The sequence below is a fragment of the Sarcophilus harrisii genome, chromosome 1, assembly GCF_902635505.1.
Source record: "Sarcophilus harrisii chromosome 1, mSarHar1.11, whole genome shotgun sequence".
Lineage (NCBI taxonomy): Eukaryota > Metazoa > Chordata > Mammalia > Dasyuromorphia > Dasyuridae > Sarcophilus > Sarcophilus harrisii.
Genome location: NC_045426.1, coordinates 259,976,301 through 260,003,667, shown reverse-complemented (window position 1 = coordinate 260,003,667; position 27,367 = coordinate 259,976,301). Strand labels below are relative to the sequence as shown.

Here is a 27,367-nt window from a genome sequence, read left to right as displayed (position 1 = left end):
TTTCCTTTCTTCCTTTTCTTCTAAGACTAATCATTTCGATTTCTTTTTGTTCTTTCATTGTTTAGTATTTTATTTCCCCTAGTAACATGTAAAACATGTAAAATAATTTTTAACATTTGTTTTTAACATTTGAAGTTCCAGATTCTCTCCCTTCCTTCTTCACCCCACTCCATTGAGAAGGCACATGTGAAGTCAAGCAAAACATTTTCATAAAAGTCATTATGTGGGAAAAAAACATAAGAACCCTCCCAATCCCCCAAAAATATATAATAAAATAAAGTTTAAAAAAAAGTATGCATTTCTAGTCATATGAAAAGATGCTCCAAGTCATTATTAATCAGAGAAAAGCAAATTAAGACAACTCTAAGATACCACTACACACCTGTCAGATTGGCTAAGATAACAGGAAAAAATATTGATGATTGTTGGAGGGGATGCGGGAAAACTGGGACATTGATGCATTGTTGGTGGAGTTGTGAACGAATCCAACCATTTTGGAGAGTAGTTTGGAACTATGCTCAAAAAGTTATCAAACTGTGCATACCCTTTGATCCAGCAGTGTTACTACTGGGCTTATATCCCAAAGAGATTATAAAGAAGGGAAAGGGACCTGTATGTGCACGAATGTTTGTGGCAGCTCTCTTTGTAGTGGCTAGAAACTGAAAACTGAATGGATGCCCATCAGTTGGAGAATGGCTGAATAAATTGTGGTATATGAATATTATGGAATATTATTGTTCTATAAGAAATGACCAACAGGATGATTTCAGAAAGGCCTGGAGAGACTTACACAAACTGATGCTGAGTGAAATGAGCAGGACCAGGAGATCATTATATACTTCAACAACAATACTATATGATGACCAGTTCTGATGGACCTGGCCATCCTCAGCAAGGCGATCAACCAAATCATTTCCAATGGAGCAGTAATGAATTGAACCAGCTACGCTCAGAGAAAGAACTCTGGATGATGACTAAAAACCATTACATTGAACTCCCAATCCCTATATTTATGCCCACCTGCATTTTTTATTTCCTTCACAAGCTAATTGTACAATATTTCAGAGTCTGATTCTTTTTGTACAGCAAAATAACAGTTTGGTCATATATACTTATTGTGTATCTAATTTATATTTTAATATATTAAACATCTACTGGTCAACCTGCCATCTGGGGGAGGGGGGTGGGGGGTAAGAGGTGAAAAATTGGAACAAGAGGTTTGGCAATTGTTAATGCTGTAAAGTTACCCATACATATAACCTGTAAATAAAAGGCTATTAAATAAATTTAAAAAAAAGAAAAAAAAAGTATGCTTCAATTTGTATTCAGACACCGTCAGTATTGCTAGTCAAGTCATTCACAATTACAATATTGCTGTTACTTTGTCCACAGCACATTTATTTCCCCTTGCATCAGTGCATGGAAGTCTTTTCAGGCTTTTCTGAGAGCATCCTGGTCATCATTTCTTTTTCTTTTCTTTTCTTTTTTTTTTTTTAAGTTTTTTATTTTTAAGATATATGCACAGATAATTTGACAACATTGACCCTTGCATAGTCTTTTGTTTCAGATTTTCTCCTCCTTCCCCCCACTCTCTCCCCTGGATGGCAAGCAATCCAAAATGTTAAACATATTAAAATATATGTTAAATCCAATATGTATAAACATATTTATATAATTCTCTTGCTACACAAGAAAATTCAGATCAAAAAAAGAAAGTAAATGAGTAAGAAAACAAAATGCAAGCAAACAACAACAAAAAGAGAATGCTATTTTGTGATTCACATTCAGTTCCCACAGTCCTCTCTCTTGGTGTAGAGGCTCTCTTCATCACAAGATCACTGGAATAGTGAGATAATAGATAATTATCTCAATGTTGGAAAGATTCACGTTCATCAGAATTGATTGATTGTGTTGATGTTGCTGCTTGTTTCACTTAGCAACAGGTCATGTAAATCTCTCCAGGACTCTCTGAAATCATACTGTTGATTGTTTCTTAAAGAACAATAATATTCCATAACATTCATATACCAAAACTTGTTCAGCCATTCTCCAAATGATGGGCATCCATTCAGTTTCCAGTTTCTTGCCACTACAAAAAGGGCTGCCACAAACATTTTTGCACATGTGGGTCCCTTTTCTTCAAGATCTCTTTGGGATACAGGCCCAATAGAAACACTGCTGGGTCAAAGGGTATGCACAGTTTGAAAATTATTTAAACATAGTTCTCTCCAGAGAACTCTCTCCATTCTCTCCAGAATGGCTGGATCTGTTCACAGTTCCACCAACAATGCATCGGTGTCCCAGCTTTTCCATATCCCCTCCAACATCTGTCATTATCTTTTCCTGTCATTTTAGACAATCTGAGAGGTATGTAGTGGTATCTCAGAGGTGTCTTAATTTGCATTTCTCTGATCAATTGTGATTTAGAGCACCTTCTCATATGATTAGAAATGGTTTTAATTTCTTCATTTGAAAATTGTCTATTCATATCCTTTGCTGGTCATCGTTTCTTATAGTTCAATAGTATTCTATCATAATCACATACCACAATTTGTTCAGCCATTCCCCAATTGATAGATGTCCCCTCAATTTCCAATTCTTTGCCCTGAGAAAAGAGCTGCTATAAATATTTTTGTACATATAAGTCCTTTTCCCTTTTTAAATAAAATATCTTTTAAGATATATGTTTAATAGTAGTATTGTTAGGAGAAATGGTTTTTATGTTTTTATAGCTAGTTTGGACATAGTTTCAATACTTTATAGAAAGGTTGAATCAATTTGTAATTCTATCAATAATCCATTAATGTCTCATTTTTCCTACATTCCCTTCAACATTTGTCATTTTCCTTTTCTGGCCTATTAGCCAATCTAAGATATGAGATACTACTTCAGAATTGTTTTAATTTCCATTTCTCCAATCAATAGAGTTACTTAATTTTTTTATATCATTATAAAAAACTTTGATCACTTAATCTGAAAACTGTTCATATCTTTTGATTAATTGTCAATTGGGGAATGGCTCTTACTTTTTATAAATATGACTCAGTTTTCTATATGTTTGAGAACTGAGGCCTTTATCAGAAAAATTTGCTTAAAATTCTTTTCACAATTACTACTGCTAACTATATTCCCCCTCTGATTATTCTATTTTCTCTTTTCATTCTGTCCCTTCTCAAGAGTGTTTTGTTTGTAACTTCTTCCCCTTTCCACAGTCTTCCCTTCCTTTTATCATCCTCCTCCCTTCTCAGATCCCCTTCCTCTCCTACTTACTTTTACGGTTAAGATAGATTTCTATACACAATTGAGTGTGTACCATCCCAGTTTCTTCAACCCATTTTCATCTGGCATGATCACCTCACCATCCTGATTGCTTTCTACTGGATGCACTCTAGATTGTCACTATAATGCTCCAAACTGAGCACCATCCTGCATATATGTACAGTACAAGATCACTGTCTTCCATGGCAAAGGTACTAAACCTCTTAATGCCCCTTAAGGCTTAATGGAGTTTTTTTAAACTTCTCTGTTTTCAGTCTAATAAAAACTCCAGATTATTTTCACAAGAACTAGCCTCGCCAATCTTGTATTTGTGAATTTTTTTTCAAACTAAACAAGATTTTTCATTTACTTTGTTAGATAAATGTTTTATCTTAATTAGATTCAGACTATGATTTCCATCTGTTAAAATAGTTTGATATTCTTACTTACACTTACTAGACTTACTATGTCTAAGCTTCATGTGTTATCTGCAAATTTGTTTAGCTCAGTGGTAAAAATCTTAAACAGAACAGAGCTGAGGACAGACTTCTCTATCTATTCAAGGCTTTCTTCTTCCTTGACTTTAAGTCATAAATGGGTACTCTTTGGCCTTCATCACTTCACTAGCTCTCAGTAGGTGTCACTCTGATGTCTTCTACTCTATCTCTCTCTCCATCTACTCCACAAGTAAGAACACAAAAGATACTGCTATGGTGATTAGAATGCTCAATTTGGAGTCATAAGAATTTGGGGTCAAATCTCCGCCTTGGCATCTGCCATGGGCTAGCCATGTAACTATAGGAAAGTTACAATCTCTGAGTCCCATTATTCTCATTTGTAAAATGGGGAAAAAAATGCCTGTAGTATCTACTTCACAGAGTTATTGTTAGGGTCATATGAAATGGTGCATATAAAATACTTTGCAGAATTCAAAGTGTTATATAAAATCAGCTATCATTGTTCTTGTGATTATTTTATAGACTTCTCTACCAATCTAGTAATGCTATCAAAAACGAAAATGAGATTTGGCATGATGTTTGATCAAGACCATGTTAACTCTTTAAGATCATAGTTTCCCTTTGCAGATGTTCACAAACTATCCTTTTAATAATGTATTCCAGGGGAGAGCTTGATGGCGCAGTAGATAGAGCACTGGCCCTGAAAACAAGAGGATCAGAATTCAAATCTGGCCTCAGGCAATGCTTCCTAGCTGTGTGACCCTGGGCAAGTTGCAGGTCACAACCCCAACTGCCTCAGCAAAAAAAAAAGTATTCCAGAATTTGTTGAAAATTATAGTCACTCAGTTCTATTTTCAATAGATTCTATTCTTTTCACTTAAAAAAAAAAAAAAAAAACCTTTTCCAGAATTTGCAAAAAATTATAGTCACTCACAGTTCTATTTTCTATAGTTTCTATCTTTTTCACTTTTTAAAAAACTAGTTCTTTTCAATACCCTAGGAGGTAGTTTTGTCTGGGGCTGGTAATTTGAACTCCTCAAGAGCTATTAACTTTTTGTTTATCCTGTATTTCAACTCTCTGTTTAAAAATGTGTGTGTATGTATACATATACATGTATATGTATATGTATGTACATATGTATGTATAAGGGCAGCTAGATGGCATAGCGGATAGAGTGCCTGGTCTGAAAGTCAGGAAGATTCATCTTCATAAGTTTAAATTCAGCCAGACATTAGCTGTAGGACCCAGGGCAAGTCATTTTACCCTGTTTGCCTCAGCTTCTTCATCTGTAAAATGAGCTAGAGAAGGAAAGGGCCAACTATTCCAGTATCTCTGCCCAAATTGGGGGAGGGGGGTGTCACAAGAATGATACAGCTGAAAATAATTAAACAAATTATTTTTATCTCTCAATTTTTAATTATTTTCAATCTTTGGATTGACCAATGATCATAGTACTTGCCAGAGTAAATGAAAGCAACACAAAAGTTGAATAATTTTGTCTTCTCTCCATTGTGTTATTTTCCTATTCACCCAGAGAAATGGTTTATCCCTTCTTTAGTCATTCTCTCACCCCCAGAAAAATGGCTTAAAAAATCTTTTATGTTGTTCTTAACATTCACTACTAGTCTCTGTTTAATCCTGTCTTCTTATCCTATAAGTCCTGACAGAGATAAATCATGCTTTTGCATCCATTCTTTATCTGCCAAAATCTCACTTTGCCAAAGGTCACAATAAATCTAAAGGTTCTATTGTTTTAACTCATGAAAAGTGACTTTTATCTTCACTGACAAGCTCGCCACTGTTAAAGAATGTTTATACTTTTGACTTTTAATTCCTAATACTTCTTTCAAATATTTTGAGGTTAGTCCACACATGTCCTAAGTCCTCAATTTGATTTTGTAGGCCAAGTCAACTTTCCTGAGAAGATAACAGCATGAATTTAATGTGATACTATCAGGACAACATAGGGCAAGCTTTACCCTATATTAGCTGACCAATTTCTGGGTTAAGGGAAGCTGTGTCAATTCTCCTAAATTCATATTATCCCAAAGCAGTGTATAGTCATCTAGTTTGAGAGAACATCATATCTTATAAGTCATGACATGCTAAATGCTTTACAAGTAAATAAAAGTTATCTAATGTTTAAACCATTAGGATGAGCTGCAATCTCTAATAATAAATTGCATTTTTAGATCATTTTCCAAATTTTCAGAAATCACTCTAGGGGAATTTCTAAGCAGGGAAGCAATGAACTGAAGTAGTCACATACCTTGTTTTGAGGGTCCAAGCCATAGCTTCTGTGGGGTTAAAGCCATCCTGCCACTAAGAGGCATTGTCCCTGTTGCCTTTAAATATCTCCAAGACGCAATCTGTTTAGGCTTAGTATGATAGGGAGACTCTAAAAAACAAAATAGATGATGTTGGAGTGATAAAATACCATGTTTCCCCTCAATAAATTTGCTGTGGAACAAAAGTTTTGCATAAAATAAAATTTGTATAAAGATAATACCTTCAGGCAAAATTATTCTACTCAAAATAGTTATATGAATTTAGAACTATAAATGTATAAATAAGCTAAGAAAAATTCAGAAAAACAATTTTCCCTTCAAAAAGCAAAAAAAAAAAAAAAAAAGTTTGCTTACTTTTTCCTTTATTTTCTACATGTCAAGTATCATAATTCAAAGAGACCAAGTTCTATATAATATATTTTATATCTTTTATAAGGTGACTGCTTTTGAAAACCTGTATTTGGATGTTTATAAAGACCAAATACAAAAGCCAAAAGGAGTGTCTAATCAAATAAAGCTAGCTTGATCCAGCTTGAATATTCATAACACCCTCAAATGCTTACTCTTTCAGGGATAATAATGAGAAAATGAACATTATAGCTGAAAGACCAGAGAGATGATTCAAAACTGAGAAAGTTTAAAAATGTGAATATTTGCACATTTTAACCCCATACTCACATGATCTTTTTATTTAATGATACAGCGAACTCTCAGATTTATTTTAATGGAGAATAATATAAAATAATAATAGAAAATAAAATTGATCCTAAAATATAATATTCTTAGGGAGTAGTTTACCTTTTTAATTAAATCTGGCTCAGGCTAATATAAAAATGAATCTGTACTCCCCAAGTACACGCCAGACAGAATTTACCATGATGCAAAAGGAAGTCAAAATATAATTTAAATTGTACTATAGATAACTCCTAAGTAAGTGATTCATAAACAGTTAACTGAGTTGGTAATATGCATTTTACAATAATATTAAATGTAAAATAGGACAGATATATATCACATGTATTCATAAATATTATTCTAAATTTGATTATAAAAACATATCTTTTACTTATATGCAAATGACAGTTTTAGCATATCAAGTTATTTCAGTAATGATATAGAGGCTATGAAGGAGGATAAAGAAGCTACTATTAATCTGATTAATTATCTGATTAGCTATGCTTTAAGACATCCAATAATATTATTCACACCATATGTACATGAAAAATAAGCTATTTATATATGAAAATAAAATTTAAGTCAGAGAATTAGATATTAAAATATAGTTAAAGAAATATTAAGTTCCAGAAAGAATTGGGTGTTCTTCTTCTAAGGGTTGACCTATTGTGGGGAGAAAACCAATTGAGGTCTACAAAGAGAGTCATATCATCAATTCACATTATATATACTACTTGTTCAACATTAAGTGCTGGAGACACAAAGATGAAAATAACACTTGGCCTTACCCCTTAAAGAACTTATCATCTAAAGAAAGGGTCAGGGAAGGGAACAAATAAGTATACACGTAACTATGATAAAAGGCAAAGAATGACTAAATGAATAAGAAAGGACAAACAAGGTGCTGTAATGGGCATAAGTTGGAAGGAGGAAAATTTAGGCTTCAGGTAATGTAAAAAATCCTAACAAAGTTATCCAAAAGTAGAATGCACTGCCAGAACTAGCAGGTTGCTCCACATAAGAATACTCTAAGCAGGTACTGGTTAAACATTAGTGGTCGTTATATTGTATAAAAGATCCCTTTCATAAATAGTTGGACTAGGTCTCTTTCAACTTTGAGATTCTGTGAAATATAGGAGAAAACATTTCTAGCTAAAAGGATCAAGAAAAGCTTCATTCATAGAGATAGCTGTCCAGGGCTAGGCCTTCAAAAGAAAGATTTCAGAATGTGTAAGAGTGTCTGCTTCAGAAATGGGGGAAAAAAATTCTTAGAGCTAGGAGAAAATACAATGAGATTTAAAAAGTGTCAACTGTCCATTTAGCTGGAGCATAAGAATACTTGAAGGGAAGTATTGTGAAATATAATGAAAAAGGAGACTAAAGCTAAATTATAGAAGGTTTTGAAAACCAAGCTGAACTGTTTGCATTTTACTCATTTGACAATGGAATAATCACTAGACAAAGTTTTAAAGTAAGAGAAAAATAACAGAATAAAAAATATACATTAGGAAGGTTACTCAGGCAGCTGTATGATTGATAGAGGAGGGAAACTAGAGGCATGCAGAACAGTTAATTAGAAGGCTACTACAAAAATGTAGATAAAAGGTATAAAGAGCCCTAATTAAGATGGTGGTGGTAAAAGTGGAAGCCTAAATGTGAAAGTTCAGAGGCAGAACATAAATAGATGACTAATTTGATAGAAGGGGTGAAGGAAAAGGAAAACTCAAGGATTACTACAAGATTTTAAATGGATGACTGAGTGAACCTCAACCAAAACAGGGAAGTTAGGAAGAGAGATGATTATAACACTTGTGAAATGGCAAAATAGTGATAGAAGCTGAACTCTGTACTCCCACCAAATTAGACTACGAGGTGACAGTAACACCTGACCACTCAATCCTATTTTAACACCTGACCACTAATCCTATTATGGTACTCCCCATACCAAGCATGTACTTCCTCTTAATATTTGTCCCTTAGTACCCTTTTTTTCTCAGACTCTGTATAGGACAGACTTAGCTCTTTTCAGCAGTAGAGTGATCGAAGGCAATTCTAATAGACTTGGGATGGACTTGCAATAGACATCTGCATCCAGAGAAAGAACTACGGAGACTGAATGAGGCTCAAACTATACAGTTTTCACTTTTTTGTTCTTTCTTAAGGATTTCCCCTTCTGGTTTTTCTTTCATAACATGACTAATATGAAACTATGTTTAAAATGATTGTACATATCAGATTGTTTACTGTCTTGGGGAAGAGGGCAATACGGAAGGAAAGAGTAAAAATTTGGAGTTTAAAATCTTACAAAAATGAATGCTGAAAACTATCTTCAAAATTTAAGCCATTTAGAACCAAATCAGTTCCAATAGAGCAGTAATGAACTGAACCAGCTACACCCAGGGAAAGAACTATGGGAGATAACTATGAACCATTACATAGAATTCCCAATCCCTCTATTTTTGTCTGCCTGCATTTTTTATTTCCTTCACAGGCTAATTGTACACTATTTCAAAGTTTGACTCTTTTTGTACAGCAAAATAACTGTTTGGACATGTATACATATATTGTATTTAACATATACTTTAACATATTTAACATGTATTGGTCTACCTGCCATCTGGGGGAGGGAGTGGGGGAAGGAGGGGAAAAGTTGGAACAAAAGGTTTTGCAATTGTAAATGCTGAAAAATTACCCATGCATATATTTTGTAAATAAAAAGCTGTAATAAAAAATAAAAAAAAATCAGTCATCTAAAATCATATGAAAAAATGCTCTAAAGAACAGTTAGAAAAAAAAAAAAAAAAAAGAACAGTTAGAAAAATTCAAATTAAAACAACTCTGAGATACCATTTCACACCTATCAGAATGACTAAGATGACAGGAAAAGATAATAAATATTGGAGGGGATGTGGGTAGAATTGTTAAATGATTCACCTATTCTGGAGAACAATTTGGAATTATGCCCAAAGGGCTATAAAACAGCGCATATTTTTTGATCTAGCGGTGTCACTACTGGATCTATATCCTAAAAAGATCATAAGAGAGGGAAAAGGACCCACATACACAAAAATGTTTTCAGCAGCTCTTTTTGTGGTGGCTAAGAATTAGAAATTGAGTAGATGTCTATTGGGGAATGAGTGAATAAGTTATGGTATATGATTGCAATGAAATATTATTTTGTAAGAAAGGATGAGCAGGATGATTTCAGAAAAGCCTGGAGATACTTACATGAAAAGATACTAATAAGTAAAGTGAGCAGAACCAGGAGAACATTGTACACAGCAATAAGATTATGTGATGATCAACTATGATAAGACTTTTCTTAGTAATTCAGCAACCCAAGGCAATTCCAATAGACTTAGGGGAAAAAACAGCATCTACATCCAGATAGAGAAATGTCACTGAATGTGGATTGAAGCAAACTACTTTCATCTTTTATTTTTTGTTTGCTTTTTTCCCCTCATGGTTTTTCCTTTTAGTTCTGATTTTTCTTTTACAACATGATGAATATAGGAGTATGTTTGGAATGGTTGTACATGTATAATCTATATCAGATTGCTTGCTGTCTTGGAGAGGGAGAAGGTAAGGGAAGTAGGGGGAAAAAAGAACTCAGGGTCTTACAGGGGTGAGTGCTAAAATCTTTGTATAATAAGTGGAAAAAATGCTTTTTTAAATTTTAATTTTTTTAATCTGAGATATAATTACTTACCTGATTTTAAAAATTAAGAATTTGGAAAATAAAACAAACATTTAAAACTATAAATCTCTTCCATATTTTGAACAATTACAAGTAGAAATTTTAAAAAGAAAAGAATGAAAAGGAAAATGATTATTACCTGAGGGAAAAGAGGAAGCCAGAGAAACAAAAAAAGAAAAAGAGAAAAAGTGACCCAGACAGGGAAAATATGACATCACAGAAGAGGTGAGGGTAAGGGCCCAAATCAGTGAGACTAAAAAAGGAATGGTAAGAGAGAGAGGTTCAAGAGAGTCCCAATTTTGAATAAACAATTCTTTTCACAACCTTCAGTTTATTCACTAGAACTTTAGGATAAAAGAGTGTATCAACTTCTTAACTTGCCCTTTTTATCCTTAGAAGCCTTTCAGAGGTTTCTACTCCTGACAGGATAACACACCCAGCAATAAAAAGTATAGAAAAAAGTTTATCTTTTGCTAGTAAAAAAAAAAGTCAAATTTTGCTATATCCAAATTGTTGCTATATTTGAGTCAAAATTGCTATATCAAAAGTCCTCATCCCTTCCACCCCATTTCCCAAAGAAAAATGTGAATTGATCTCAAGTTCAAAGAAAATTTCTGCAAGAACTCAAAAAGGATTTTAAATCTCAAATAAAAGTGAGGAACAGGAAAAACTGAGAAAACAAATAAGAGTGATGTAAAGAAAATCATGAAAAAAGTTAACAGTTTGGTAGATACACACACACACACACAAAGAAGAAAAGAACTCCTCAAAAAAACAGAATACACCAAATGCTAAAAGAGGCACAAAATTTACTGAAGAGAAGTACTATTTTAAAAACAGAATTTCCCAAATGGAAAAAAGATGAACAAAAATTCACTCAAGAAAATTACTCCTTAAAAAGTAGAATTGGACAAATAAAAAAGGCAGTTCAAAAGCTCAATGAGGAAAATAATTCCTTAAAAACTAGAACCAAGTAAGTTAAGCTAATAACTCCATGAGACTTCAAGAAACAATAAAACAAAGTTTAAAAAAAAAAAAAAAAGAAGAAAAAAACCTGTGAAATACCTTATTGGATAAAACAGTTAACTGACTTGTAAAATAGATTCAGGAAAAATAATTTAAAAAAAAAACAGTATTTTTTTTTTCCAATTACATGTTAAGACACTTTTAATAAGAGTTAGAATTCCAATTTTCTCCCTCCCCCCAAAATGTCATGCAATCTAATATAGGTTATATGTGTGCAACTGTGCTAAACATATTTCCACATTAGTTATATTGTGAAAGAAGAAATAGATCATAAGGGGAAAAAATATGAATAAACAAACAAAACACAAAAAATAAAAAAAAAACATGAAGAGTATGCTTCAAGCTACATTCAGAAATCATTATTCTTTTTTTTTCTGGATATGGAGATCATTTTCCACCATGAGTTTCTTGGAACTGTCTTGGATCATTGTATTACTGAGAAAAGCATCACACAATTTTGCTGTTACCGTATTATTGTTTCAGAAGAATTTAAGAAACATTGAGCTATCTAAAAGCCATGATCAATTAAAAAAAAAAAAAAAAGCCTACCTTTCAAGAAATTAAGAAAAACTGTCCTGATAGTCTAAAACCAGAGGGTAAAACAGAAATGGAAAGAAATTGAGTAGATATTCACCAATCATCTCCTAAAAGAGATGACAAAATGAAAATTCCAAGTTCAAGGAGAAAATACTGCATATAGTCAGAAATTCTGTGGAGTCACAGGCAGGACAATCCAAGATTTAGTAACTTCTATATTTCAAGACTGGAAGACTTGAATTCTGATATTCCAGAGGACAAAGGAACTAGGATTACAACTAAGAACCAAGATTTACCCAGAAAAATTGCATATAATCCGTTAGGGGTAAAAATTTATATTTAATGAAATAGAGGGCTTTCAAACATTCTTGATTAAAAAAATCAGAGCTAAATAGAAAATTTTACTTTCAAATACATGACTCAAGAAAAGCATAAAAAGATAACAAGGAAAGAAAAATCATAAAAGGATTCAGTAAGGTTAAGCTACATTCCTCCATGGGAAGACATTTGTAATTCCTAAGAACATTATCATCATTAGGGCAGTCAGAAGGAGTATTATACATAGACAAGTAGTATTATACACAGACAGAGGTCATGAATTGAATGATAGGATAATACCTTTAAAATTTTAATTTAAATTAAGGAGTGAGAAAGAAGAATTCACTGGGAGAAGAAAGGTAGTTAGAGATAGAATGGAGTAAATTATCTCACATAAAAGAGGCACAAAAAGAGTTTTTACAGAAGGAGAAAAGGGTCTTGGAGAGTTCAGGGGAAGGGCAGAGAGCTTGAATCTTATTCTCATTGGAAATGGCTGAAAATAACAAACATACTTAGTTGGATACAGAAATCTATCTTACCCTACAGGAAAGTAAGAAGGAAAGGGGATAAGAGGAGGATAGGGTGCTGACAGAAAGGAGGGTGGATTATAAGGGTTAATAATCAGAAGGAAAACACTTTAAGGATGGACAAGGTAAAAGAAGAAAGAAAATTTGGATAAACAGAAGGAAACATAGGATAATGGGAAATATAGTTAGTAATTTATAACAGTGAAAAAAAATTTATAGCAAGTTTCCCAGATAAAGGCCTCATTTCTCAAATATGTAGAGAATTGAATCAAATTTATAAGAAAACAAATCACTCCCCATTTGGCCAATGGTCATAGTATATAAACAGTTTTCTTTTCTTTTCTTTTTCTTTTTTTAATAACTTTTTATTGACAGAATCCATGCCAGGGTAATTTTTTACATTATCCCTTGCACTCACTTCTGTTCCGATTTTTCCTCTCCCTCTCCTCCCCCAGATGGCAAGCAGTTTTATACATGTTAAATAGGTTACAGTATATCTTAGATACAATATATGTGTTCAGAACGGAACAGTTCTCTTGTTTCACAGGGAGAACAGTTCTCTTGTTTCACAGGGAGAATTGGATTCAGAAGGTATAAATAACCTGGGAAGAAAAACAAAAATGCAAGCAGTTTACAATCAATTTCCAGTGTTCTTTCTTTGGATGTATATAAACAGTTTTCAGATGAAGTAATCAAAGTTATCTATAGTTATTGGGGGAGAAATGCTCAAAATCACTATCAACTGAAGAAATACAAATTAAAACAACTCAGAGGTGCTACTCCATACCTATCAGATTAGCTAATATGACAGAAAACAACAATGACAAATGTTGGAAGAGGATGTGGGAAAACTCAGAGACTAATTTATTGGTGAAATTGTGAAATAGTATTCTGTAGAGCAATTAGGAACTATGCCCAAAGGACCATAAAATCATGCATACCCTTTGACCTAGCAATGCCTCTATTAGTTCTATATTCCTAAGAAATTAGAAACAAAAATGGACAGGAACCTTTATATATAAAGAAATATTTGTGGCTGTTCTTTTTGTGGTGGCAAAGAATTGGAAATTGAGAAGATACCCATCAATTGGGAACAGTTAAACAAGTTGGGCTAAATGATTGTAATGGAATACTGTCATGCTATAAAAAATGACCTGGAAAGACTTATGTGAACAGATAATGCAAAGTGAAATGAGCAGAACTAGGAGAACAATGTACACAGTGACATCAATACTGTATGAAGATCAACTATAAATTATTTAGCTATTCTCTTTTTATTTTTAAAACATATGCACAGATAATTTTTTAACATTGACCCCTTGGATAGCCTTGTGTTTCAGATTTTCCCTTTCTTCCCCCCACTCACTCCCATAGATGGCAAGCAATCCAATATATGTTATACATGTTAAAATGTTAACTCCAATATGTGTAAACATTTATACAATTCTCTTGCTGCACAAGAAAAATCAGATCAAAAAGGAAAAAAATGAGTAAAAAAAGAAGATGCGAGCTAACAACATTAAATACAATGAGAATGTTATGTTATGATCTACATTCAGTTCCCACAGGCCTCTCTCTGGATGTAGATGGCTTTCTTCATCACAAGATCATTGGAACTGGTCTAAATCATATCATTGTTGGAAAGAGTCCATCAGAATTGATCATTGTATAATCTTGTTGTTATGTACAATGATCTCCTGGTTCTGCTCATTTCACTTAGCATCAGTTCCTGTAAGTCTCTCCAGGCCTCTCTGAAATAATCCTGCTAATCATTTCCTTTTTTTTTTTTTTTTTTTAATTAAATAACTTTTTATTGACAGAACCTATGCCAGGGTAATTTTTTACAATTATCCCTTGCACTCACTTCTGTTCCGATTTTTCCCCTCCCTCCCTCCCTCCGCCCTTTCCCCAAAGATGGCAAGCAGTCCTATACGTGTTAAATAGATTACAGTAGATCTTGGATACAATATATGTGCGCGGAACCAAACAGTTTTCTTGTTGCTCAGGGAGAATTGGATTTAGAAGGTATAAATAACCCGGGAAGAAGAACAAAAATGCAAGCAGTTTACATTCATTTCCTAGTGTTCTTTCTTTGGGTGTAGCTGCTTCTGTCCATCCTTGATCAATTGAAACAAAGTTAGATCTTGTCTTTGTTGAAGAAATCCACTTCCATCAGAATACATCCTCATATAGTATCGCTGTTGAGGTATATAATGATTTCCTGGTTCTGCTCATTTCGCTCAGCATCAGTTCATGTAAGTCTCGCCAATCCTCTCTGTATTCGTCCTGCTGGTCATTTCTTACAGAACAATAATATTCCATAACATTCACATACCACAATTTACTCAACCATTCTCCAATTGATGGGCATTCATTCATTTTCCAGCTTCTGGCCACTACAAACAGGGCTGCCACAGACATTTTGGCACATACAAGTCCCTTTCCCTTTTTTAGTATCTCTTTGGGGTATAAGCCCAGCAGAGACACCTGCTAATCATTTCTTATAGAACAATAATATTCCATAACATTCATATATCACAACTTATTCAGCCATTCTTCAACTGATGGGTATCCACTGAGTTTCCAGTTTCTTGCCCCTACAAAAAGAGCCGCCACAAATATTTTTGTACATATGGGTGGGTCCTTTCCTCCTTTTAAGATCTCTTTGGAATATAGGCCAGCAGAAACACTGCTGAATCAAAGAACTTAGTTATTCTCTCTCTCTTTTTTTTTTTTTTAATTTATTTAATAGCCTTTTGTTTACACGTTATATGCATGGATAACTTTACAGCGTTAACAATTGCCAAACCTCTTGTTCCAATTTTTCACCTCTTACCCCCTACCCCCTCCCCTAGATGGCAGGATGACCAGTAGATGTTAAATACATTAAAATATAAATTAGATACACAATAAGTATACATGACCAAAACGTTATTTTGCTGTATAAAAAGAATCAGACTCTGAAATATTGTACAATTAGCTTATGAAGGAAATAAAAAATGCAGGTGGGAATAAATATAGGGATTGGGAATTCAATGTAATGGTTTTTAGTTATCTCCCAAAGTTCTTTCTCTGGGCATAGTTGGTTCAGTTCATTACTGCTCCATTGGAAATGATTTGGTTGATCTCGTTGCTGAGGATGGCCAGGTCCATCAGAACTGGTCATCATATAGTATTGTTGTTGAAGTATATAATGATCTCTTGGTCCTGCTCATTTCACTCAGCATCAAGAACTTAGCTATTCTCAACAACACTAATGAATCAAGACAATTTCAAAGGACTTATGAAGAAAAATGCTATCAAAATCTAGAGAAAGAACTGATCAAAACACACTTTTCAAAACTTTAAGAAAATGTCTTTTGTGTTTTCTTTTACAATATAATTAATAAGATAATGTTTTTCATGACTGCACATGGATGACTTATATCAAACTGCTTTGCCTTCTTAGAAAGGGAAAAAAGAGAATTTGCAATTTAATTTTTTTAAAAAATGAATGTCAAAAATTATTTTTATGTGTAAACTGGGGAAAATAATAAAATATGAAGAAAAAAGTCACTAAAGTAATATTTTAAAAAAAATTTTCAATATCAGGAAATTTTACACTAAAGTATCATTCTTCACCATGATACAAAGATTCTCAAAAGTTATGCCAGTTACCCAAGATTAGACAAGCTCATATAGCCACCAAATGGTGAATTACTTTGGCAATGTCCCTGAGGAATTGGAATACAAAGACAAATAAAATATTCTCTGCCCTCCAGGAATTGCTATTCTGTAGGAACAGGCAAAATGGACACAAATATAATTATTACATACATTACACATAGCATGCCCTCGGGTCATTCCCACAATTCGCAACCACATTCATAATTTGGGCCCCTAAAATACAGCTAATACTTCTACAGGTTTTAAGGTACCTTATAACCACAGCTTCCTACATTCAAGTGTTAGCCTTTAACAGGTAGTCAGGAGATACGATTAGCTCTCAGTGACAACATGTACTCACAGAAACAGTAGTTACAGAATATTTTTCTGTCAGAAATCTACTACAAATAGAGTAGCTATATTTCTATAACTATTATAGAAATGAGGTGAAGGGGAATATCATGAAATAAAATTTGAAAGGTTGGCTGAGGCCAAACCATGGATAACCTCAACTGCTAGGCTGAAGAGTTTCTATTTCATCCTAGAGGCACAAAGTTGATTGATGTTTCTGGACATGGGAGTGACATGACCAACACATCACTTTAGGAGGAAAGATCGTTGTGAAAGCTATGGGAAAGATGAAGTGAAAAAATGAGACAGAATGGGAAAAGGAGAGTAACTTGGAAGTTATTGAAGTCATTTAAGAGATAGGTGATGAAAGCATGAATTATGCGGTAGGCAACAGGTAAGGAGAATCAGTTAAGGAAATCAGGATTTCCAGAGAAGTTGGACTAGATGACTTTTGACACTGCTCCCAACTCTAAAATGATACAATTCAATGAATGCCTAAGTCTCACTCCAGAGTATACTATAAAGATAAGTCAGCTAATTGAGCTGTCTGATTTCACTTATCTGCAGAAAGAAATTATTTTGACATACTACCTAGGTCACTTGTGAAGGACAGTTTAATGAAAAAACACACAACACTTCCAATGTAAAACATTTCTTGGGTGTCTCTATACATATATGATCAGAGGAAAAGAACTGTATCATACTTACTTGGTGATCTTGGTGGATATTTGTGAAAAGTTTTCTTTTTTGATTTCTGAAAGGCAGAAGAAATGATGTGAAAACATGTGTTTTTCTTTTACAAAAACAGTACCACTACTGAATCACTTAATATGTGGCCTGTAAAAGAGTTCAGAATAAGTTGCAGTAATATGTCAGAAGAAGTCTCATTGCAAAAATATGGGCAATTGATTTATCTGACCTAAAGGAGATGACTGAACAAAAAAGAAGGCTTACAACACAATGATCTATCAAAAGGAGATCAGATTTAGTTCTCTCACCTAATCCTAAAACTAAATGGGAATTCAAAGACACATATATAATAATACAAAGGAAAAGTAGAAAGCATGACAACTTAAAAAGAATTATGCAGATTAGAATGCTACGCAAAAAAGGATCTCAACAACTCCACAACTCCTTGTCCACAATAACTAAGTAGTTATAATTGGCAGCTTCTCCTACTGCTCTCAATATAGCAAGCTACTACCCCTATAATCAAGTATAAGCCCTATTAATGAAGAAGCAACAAAAGCAAAAAAAAAAAAAAAAAAAAAAAAGTATTCTGAGACTTTATTTCCAACATAATAAAGTGGCTCGTTATATATCTGTAGAAATTAAGACATCATGAGAACATCAGTCTTTCTTGCCTGAAATTTGAATGTTCTTATTTTCTAATAGACAATGAACTTTTATCATTTATTTGAACTCTGCTAATGAAAAGTATTCATGCTTATAGATGAAATGTTGACAATTTTATTTATTCAATTTGTATTCCTCTTAGCATCTCAAACTTGATTCTTTTTCCCAAACTCAAAGGGAATATTTTAAATTTTTACTTTAGAACCTGATCTATACATAGTAAAAAATGGGACCAAAGAACTGTCTAGGATGTTTGCAAGAGTGAATCTGCCAGGGTACTGAAGCATACAGCTGATTGGAAAGTGTACACTTACCATCTCTAAGTCTGATTCGTAGGTAATCGCAGATAGACTGTCATCTCCCTAGAAAAAAGAGATGTGTACACCATCATTTTATGAATCCAACTTGGCTCCTAATGCACCCATTTCATAAAATCTCCTAAGCTAGCAACAGTTTATTTAACTATACTAAGAGAAGGAACCAGACCTGGGAATACACACACTAATCTAGGAAACTTTCAATAAGCAAACTCTTTCTTCCAATGTTATCCATTCATCCATCCATCCATTCATCCATCCCTGACATCCTGCCATAGGCCCTGCCACTCCTCACCCCTACCCTACCTGGAATAACACAATCCAGAGTGGAAATCCAGAGACCCCTTTTCCCTTCTCCTCCCAAAAAGAACTAATATACTCAGTTTTTAAGAATTCCCAACCTGTGGCTGATCTTGATTGACAAAAGAGTGCATTCAAACTCATCTAACCCAATACAACTAGCCAGCCCCAGGTCATATTTAATATCCCAAGGAGCTTTCTGCCTTATGCATCTGGCTAACCGGCCTTTCTTAGGATCAGTAGTCTTTTCCCCTTTCCACAAACTGCTTTGGGAAGAATAAGAGAATCAGTACTACCATTTCTCCAGAAAATGATATGGAAATGAAATGACTCTCACTGGTCTAGGTGTTCCAAGGCCAAAACTCCCTATCCTGGTGACCACACTAATTGGTATCTATCAGAAGATAAATTGGGCAGCTAGGTGGCACTGTGGAAGAACCTGGGCCTGAAATCAGGAAGACATCTTTTCTAAATTCAAATCAGGGCTCAGACTAGCTACTATCCTGGGCAAGTCACTTAAAAGTCTCATTGCCTCGATTTCTGCAAAATCTGTAAAATGAGGTAAAGAAGAAAATGGCAAATCACTTGAGTATCATCATCAAGAAAATCCCAAATGGGGTTACAATAAGTCTGACATGTCTAAAAGACAACTGCAAAGAGTGAATAACAGAATATAAGCCTCTTGAGAGGATGATGACTATTTCCATATCTGTATAATCCATTAAAAAAAAACCCTAAATAAATGTTTTTCATTCATTCAATAGATTTGTACCATAAAGGCAAAGAAAGTTCCCCAGAACAGTAAATTAACCATCTTGAGTTTCAGAAGAATCTATGTTAAAGGTAGAAAGGACTTGAACTCAATTCATCTTCCTGATTCTAAAGCAGTCTCTTTCTGCTCTCAGACTCTCAAAACACTGATCTGAAAAGAAGAAAATCTCATAGGCCAAATATCTGCTAGCTTGTTCAATTTTGCTATCAGTATAGAGAAAAAGAAAACTGCTTCATATAGTAATTTAATGGCAATGAAATAAATTAACAATTGTCTATGAAAACCCTAGAAGTCTTTATAGTTCTGATTTTAAATTACTTCTAAATAAAAATGTTTTGTTTTAAACAAGAGTTGCTCTTATTTTCTTCTTCAATGAAGTTGGTGATGAGATAAGCCACAAAGGAACCTCTTCTGTTAAAACACTTGTTGAAAATTCTTTCTTAAAAACTCAGTGACATTACCACATTGTTTAACAAGAGACTTCTATTTATGAAGGTCCTTTTCCATTCCTAATCTTTAGAGATAACATATTAGCTGAGTATGTTGTCAAGACTGGATTGCCAAGTAGGAAAAAAAAACACATTTTTCACATGGAAGAATATGTCATTATACCCACTGCTAATTCAGTCTCTCAGAAACAGAGAAGATGGAAGATTTTCAATCCGTTTAAATATAATAGATTGCTTTATCACCAAGTGCTGAAGATTAGAACAACCATATTTTAAGACTAACAATGTTATATTCAGATTTTATAATAGATTTTTATATTTCATGAGACATGCTTTGTCTTATGTATACTATTCAAGTCCAGGTAATAACACACTGTTAGAGTACTAATGCATTTCAAATGTATGCAAGTTGATAAAAAAAATCATCAATTAAGTTAACTATTTATATTTCATGCATAGTACGATCATTTTATTCTTCCTATAAAATTTATTCAGATGTGTGTGGCAATTGTTATAGCTGATCAATTTTATAGTTGCTACATATTTCTGACAATTATAATATGTTATTGATGTATACCCTAAACTATGCTAAAAGGAGCCCATCATGCTATTATCAATCATAATTAAATATAAAAAGGAATCTAGTTCTCCTAGATTATTCTGTTTCTAAAAAGGTGAAACTCTTAATATATGAGACCAAAACTCTTTAATAGGCTCATATGTTCTCCAATGCCTAGAACTCCAACTCTGAAACTGCCTAGTTAGTATCTTTAAAAACAGTCACAACATTTGAGATTTGATTGGTTTATCTTTAGACAGGTCTTGGACCTGGTCAGTTAGGTGGAAGCGACCTGGCTCTTCCTTTATCCTGCTTTTATTTTCCCAACTCTCCTTTGGTTTCTCCCCATTACACCACAGATCTTGCAGCTACTTCTTTACTCACTGTTAAAAAATTGTGTTTTCCCAAATCAATTTGCTCATTGAGTATAACTGTTTTTGGGGTTGTAATTGCTTGAGCCTGTGAAGCTATTTTCATGTAACTAGAATAACAATCCTTTATAACCTGTGATGGATGTCTGTGACAATTTCTTTATGCCACAAACTGAATCTCTATTATGCTATTTTTATAAAATATTCTTTTACAACTATTACTCTCCCAAATTTATTTATCCTGGTGCCTTTAAAAAAAAAAATTCACAATGGTGCTTTTTACCACTTCATTATTACCTGAATTTGGATAATATCCAGAAATAAAAACATCCGCTATAAAACCTGATCTTCAGCATTAAGTGCTGACCTTAAACAGTCAAAATGTTCAACTCATGCCAAGCAAATGTCTGATTGGAAGATTATGCATAAACATTTCAACAAAGAAAAAAATATAAGGTAATTGCAGTATCTACTAGGGGAATCCATCTGTCCCAGCTTTTGGTATAGTGTCCCTAAAAATTCTACACCTTAATTGACCCTAAAAAGAAAGAATCTCATAATGGCCATTATGCCAACAAGGAAAGAAGGATGGTCACTTAGTTGGCTTGAAACTAAGATTAGTATTAAAACATTCACATATGATGAGGATTTAAGTTATTTTGAGGTAAAGTACATTATGTTAAGAACTACTAATTTTTTTTTATCTGCCCAGTAATTTCTGAAAGCTTGTTTCTGTTCAAAATTTAATTAAGTTACCAAATATCAAACACTATGATATGTTTCATAGTTCCAGATACAATATAATAACTGTAACAACCTTCTTCCTTTGTGATTCCAAATCGTAAGACTTAGAGCTAAACCTCTGAGATTATCTAGTTCAATTCTTTCATTTTACAGCTGAAGAAACCCAGGGCCAGGAAGGTGAAAGTATCTGTTCCTTATTCACACTGAAAGTAGTAAGTGGAAATGGGATGTGAACCTAGGCCTTCTGACTCTAGATGCACTACACTCCAAATTATTCAAATGAAAGCACCTTCAATGGGCTGAGAAGATTCCTCAATCTCATATTTAAGTTCTTCCAGTAGAATGTAATAAGCTTCTTCAGGGCAGAGACTGTTTAATCTTTTGTCATTATATCTATCACCTAATACAGACCCTTGACACTTAATAAACTTCCATTGACTGACTGATTCCAACATTCTAAATAAAAGTCTATGCTTATTGCTTTTGCAGTCAATTTCAGTGTTTCTGTTCTTTTCATGGTTTTTTCTGGTCATCATCTCTACTTGATTAGAAGAGTGGTTTTTTTAAAAGGATGAAAATGAGAACCTGGTGAATTAAGGAAATGTTAGTGGGTAGAGGTAAAAGAGGAGAATGAAAGACATCATTTATTGACACAGTTTCAGATAGAAGGAGGACAAGTACCACATACAGTGTTTAATTTCCCAAAGGAAGAATTCCTTGTAGCATACCTATCATGTTATTACTCAGCTCCTTTATTAACATATTACTACATCTCTTCAGTTAATCATTCTTCTCCCTGCTGTGATAACTCTATGCACAATGCCTAAACACGGACATGATGGGTTGCTTCACAGGAGGAAGACAAAAGACCAAAAAAAAAAAAAAAAAAAAAAAATCAGGGTATTTGCATACTGTTAAAGTATTTCTACACCCTTACTTTCAATTTCTGGAACCTTTACTTGACGGTTTTGTGGAAAAGATGAGTAAAAAATCTGATGTCAGTGAAGCAAGCCAGCTTCAGTGTTGATAATTCCTTTGATGATCAAATTAAAGGCTCAATCTCATTATTGTGAAGTTACATTATTTTGCAATCTAACCTAGAGATAACTTCAAGACTTAACTACTCTAACCAACCCTTTTTAATTTAAACTATTGGATAAAAAGAAGGAACATAAAATATAAACTCCTAATTAGAAATTCAGTGAGACATATGAAACTCCACAAATATACCCTTATACAAGTCTAGGTAACTAGATCCCTCTTAATTCTCCTAGAACATAACTGGACAGCAAGGGATTGGATGGAGGATGTATGCATACTACAAGATTTCAAACTGGTGCTGCAATTCCTAGCAGGCTTGAGAGTTAACTATATTAAGGTGATGTCCTCTGTTATTTAACCCCTCAGTCCATTTCTTCATTTATAACATGAGAAAGGGGTTTAACTCAACAGCCTCTAAAGTCTGTTCCAGATCTAAATCTATGATTCTATGATTCAGGCATATCTTATTCATTTCTTTCTCCCTTGAACTTTCATTATTAAAACACCATTAAGTTGATTTTACCCATTAAAAATTTATGGTTATAAAAGGTAATTTTAGGAAATAGGGTGGTTTAGTGGTAGTTAGAGCCAGCCCTGAGGAAGACCTGTATTCAAATTCTGCCTCTAACATGGACTAGCTATGGGAGAATGGATAAGTTACTTCTCTTCTCAATGTTTTCAGACAACTATAAGTATTATTTATCAGTTACTGATCTATATTAGTAAAGGGAGTTTCTATACTGATGAAATCACAGATCTGGACATATCAAGACAACTTAAACCTAATCCTTTCTTGACAAATCTCTTGAGCTACAATTTCAATCCCCTAGAAAATTCTCCAATGATTGTTCCAAATGTTTTCTTCTTTCAAGCTTCCAACCTGATTAGAATCCAAGATACTTTTCAGCTCTTATCTATTATCCTATGAACTGTATCCCCAACCTTAATATTTATAGGAAATTATAATAACCTCTTACTTCATTGAAAAGACTAGGGCCCCCAAAATTTTTTTAAAGGAAAGACAAGACTAATGCCATTCAAAAGAAGAACCCTCAACTCCCCCTCTCCATATCTCATAGTTTCTCAGCATCATCTGGATTTAGGAAGAGCACTTTGGCAGCTAACTGGAGAATGTATTGAGGAGAGAGAAGACAGAAGTAATTTAAGGATTTGACAAAGGTGTGAGAGTCATAAGACACGAGAGCAAAAATCTAGGAAGGAGAGAATAGTAGCGTTAGACTTAAATGATCAAGATTATTAAAGAAGGAAATTGAAGCAAAAGTGATAAACTGAGGAGTAAAATGTTTACCTTCACAGTGAAGGTAACAGTTTAGGAGTAGTAAAGCAATGCAAATAACAGGAGGTTATGATTTGATAAAAAGAATTTTCTCTTGTAGCATGCTTGTTCTTTATCACTGAAGTAAAATACTCAGAGATGATGGTGAGATGAAGACTGGGTTGCCTAGGGGATTCTGGAAGGGGAAGTAGAGGAATGGTAGGTCATAGAAATTGGAAGAAATTGGGAAACTGGATATCTGAGGTGTTTGAATATCATTAATTAACTAATCCTTAAGTCCCCTTATGTAAGAGAATAAGGGGTTGAGACAGTGAGAAAGTCTTTGAGTCAAGTACTGACTTTCTTGAGAAGAAAAGTGATATGGGAACTAGTTGAAAAGAACCATAGATTGTACATTGGATAATGAATTTAGATAAGAGTGAATTTCCAAAGAGAAGTTGTTAAATCCTGGGAGTGGAGGGAAAATATGGAAATAGCAATGAGAATAAAACAGTATTTCAATTTCTCCTCAAAGACGAATGTGTTGGAAGAAATGAGAGGCAATGCAACCAGTAATGGAAAAGATAGCCACAGATGTAATATCATCTCAGGGAAGCCAACTTTGAGAATTGCAGAAGGAAAAAAGAGTAAGCTCTTTAGTTATGAAATGGGAATTCCAGAGGCAGAGCTGTAGTTTGTCACTGGAGGGAAAGAGTTAAGGTGGAGAATAAGAGAATAGTAGAGTTTGGAAAGGATGATTGTTATGGGCCAGAACTCTGAACTTGAAACAAAGGATTCTTACAAGGTGCTGAGTCCATGGAATTGACAGAGACAATAGTTATCTAATTTAGCATGGTTCAGTATGATTGATGTAATCCTACAAGAAGAAGTTCTAGGCCAGAACTTGAAACAAGGTACTAAATGGAATTGAGGAGACAATGGTTAAATCTAGTTTAGCACTGATTTACTCCTACAACAAATAATGACTTCCTAGTGATATAATGATTTGGTTTGTATTCAGCATGCAGCATATATGCTAGAAGCCTCAGCCAGAGAGATTCAGAGACATTTGGAAAGATTCAGAAGCCAGAGAAGGCAGGCGGGAGCTCAAGCTCTCAGAACCAAGGAAAGAGATTGGCCTCTAAGAAAACTCACCAAGCCCCAAGTGAAGGAGATAAGATTTTGAAGGAGATAATAAAGGATTTGGACTTTAACACCTGGCTGCACTTGTAGTGATTACTGAACTGAAATGAAGGCTGCCTCCAGAGACCCCAAGAAAACACAACAAGAAAACATTACATTTTGGGAAGAACATTACATTTTTGGCATCCAAATATGGAGCTGACACGATCCTGATTTCAGTGGAAAAGCTTCTGATCCTGATTTCAGTAGAAAAGTCTCTGATACTGATTTCAACGGAAAAGTCTCCTTGACCCAGAAATTAGGGTGAGTACAAAAATAGACAAGGAAACTGTTAAAGGGCTAAAGTAGTACTTCAGCTAAAATGGGGCAGATGTTTAGAAAACAGCCTTCTTTTCCAATTCAAGGAAAATGTGTACAACATTGTCAGACTTGTGAAAAACCAAGGTTTGACTGTAATTTGGGAGCAGATCATTGAACTTTTAGAAACAGTACAGTACACATCTCCTTGGTTCTCTAAGGAAAAAGAATTGAATCCAGACGAGTGGAAATTAGTAGGAGAGCAACTATGTCAATACTACAGTGATAATGGACCTGACTTTAATTTCCAAAGAAACACTTTATACATATAATTTAATACACCTAGCTTTAAGAAACTATATGAGTATTAGAATAAGAAAAAAAGAAGAGCAGGAGAGGGAAGATCCAGACAAACTAGGTGAAAAAGATAGACAAGAATGGAGTTAAGTACAATTCTGAGTGTGGTACTTCACAGCAGGAGAAATTAGGGCATTCTCCATCCCCTGACCTACCTCCCTCAATTAACCCTTCATAGGTGGAGGGACAAGGAGGGGAAAAGGCAGTAATACAATCAGCACCACCTATGAAGCAGCCTATGACAAGATTACAAAAGGCATTAATTAAGGCAAAAAAAAGGACAAAATAGATCTGATTTAACAAATGCATACCCTGTGATTGAAGATTACTCTTCAGGTCAACAGAGGAGAAGATACACTCCTTTTGATCTGGAAAAAAAATTAAGGATTTGAAAAAGGACTGCATTCTTTATGGGGCTACATCGTCTTATGTTAAGATGTTACTAGATAATTTGGCTTATGAAATCTTAACCCCTAGTGATTGGAAATCCATAGCAAGGACATATTTAGAACCTGGACAAAATTTGTTATAGCTTTCTGAATATAGTGAATTATGCAGGATACAAGTCCAATACAATAAATAAACTGGAGTTAACATATAAATCACCTTTGACTAACTAGCAGGTGAAGGTCAGTACACAGACAATTTAGCATAGATTAATTACCCTATAACAACATAAGAGCAAATTGCTACTGCTGCAATAAAAGCTTGGGGCACCCTCCTAGGGAAAGATTGAGGAGAAGCCTTCACAAAAAGAGAGCAAGATCCCAATGAATCCTTTGTGGATTTTGTGGGATGTCTGCAAACAACTATCACAAGAACCATTGGAGAAAATGCAGCTATAAGAATTATGATCAGACAACTGGCTCCGGAAAATGCTAATGAGGTTTGCAGAAGAATTATATGGAGACTACACAAAGATGCTCCTTTAAAGGAGATCATAAGACACTGTGCCACAGTGGGCACAAATGTTTATTATACCCAGACTATGATGAACATGGGAAGATGGGGTCCCTTTTGGCAAGGGACTTCTAGAGAAAATTGTCAATGTTTTCAGTGTGGAAAACTAGGACATCTGAGAGCCCAGTGTAGATAGAGAGTGAGAGGACAGGGTGAGAGAACAAAACCCAAAACCCCATGTATAAAATGCACCTGGGATTTCCATTGGGCCTCAGAATGTAGATTGACCCAGGGAAATGAGAGGCGGGGCCCAGCTTCAGGGTCCCAGGTTTGGCATGATGTCAGCTGAGGTTACACCTTTAGAAGTTCAGGGCTCTGATGTGATCAATCAACCAAAAAGCAATCATATGGGAGAATGGGATTACATGATCAATCAGCAAAAAAGCAATCAGATAGCAGAAAGGGATTACATTTGGGGAGAATACAGGCTTTTTTAACCCAACAGTAGGGCAGTGTCCAGTGCAAGCAGCTCCAACGTAATTGCCAGATGATGAGAAGATATTTGGAAAGTGGTAAATAGAAGGGACTAGATAGGTTAACTGCTTGGGAGAAAGGGGTTGCTTGTATCTCTACAGATGAAGAAGGAATCAGATGGTGCCAATGAGCACCTGGAGACAGAAAAAAGAGAAAAACCTCGAAACAAA

At 34.3% G+C, this 27,367-nt stretch overlaps 1 protein-coding gene across 7 annotated transcripts in view; it reads right to left on the bottom strand.

The window, feature by feature from the left end:
• The window catches only part of IQCE (IQ motif containing E), a 181,969-nt gene that overhangs the window by 134,643 nt on the left and 19,959 nt on the right, over positions 1–27,367 (bottom strand). For 5 of the 7 annotated variants that reach the window (XM_031941151.1, XM_031941136.1, XM_031941131.1 and 2 more), the window contains exons 2-4: positions 18,452–18,499; positions 17,490–17,535; positions 5,987–6,115 (exon numbers count right to left, since the gene is read on the bottom strand). In XM_031941151.1, coding sequence (XP_031797011.1) covers positions 5,987–6,115; positions 17,490–17,535; positions 18,452–18,454 — 178 coding nt within the window. In that variant the 5' untranslated portion in view covers positions 18,455–18,499. Of the gene's footprint in view, positions 1–5,986; positions 6,116–17,489; positions 17,536–18,451; positions 18,500–22,377; positions 22,489–26,074; positions 26,132–27,367 lie in introns of those variants that run through there. The other 2 variants (XM_031941142.1, XM_012542829.3) reach the window with 2 other exon arrangements.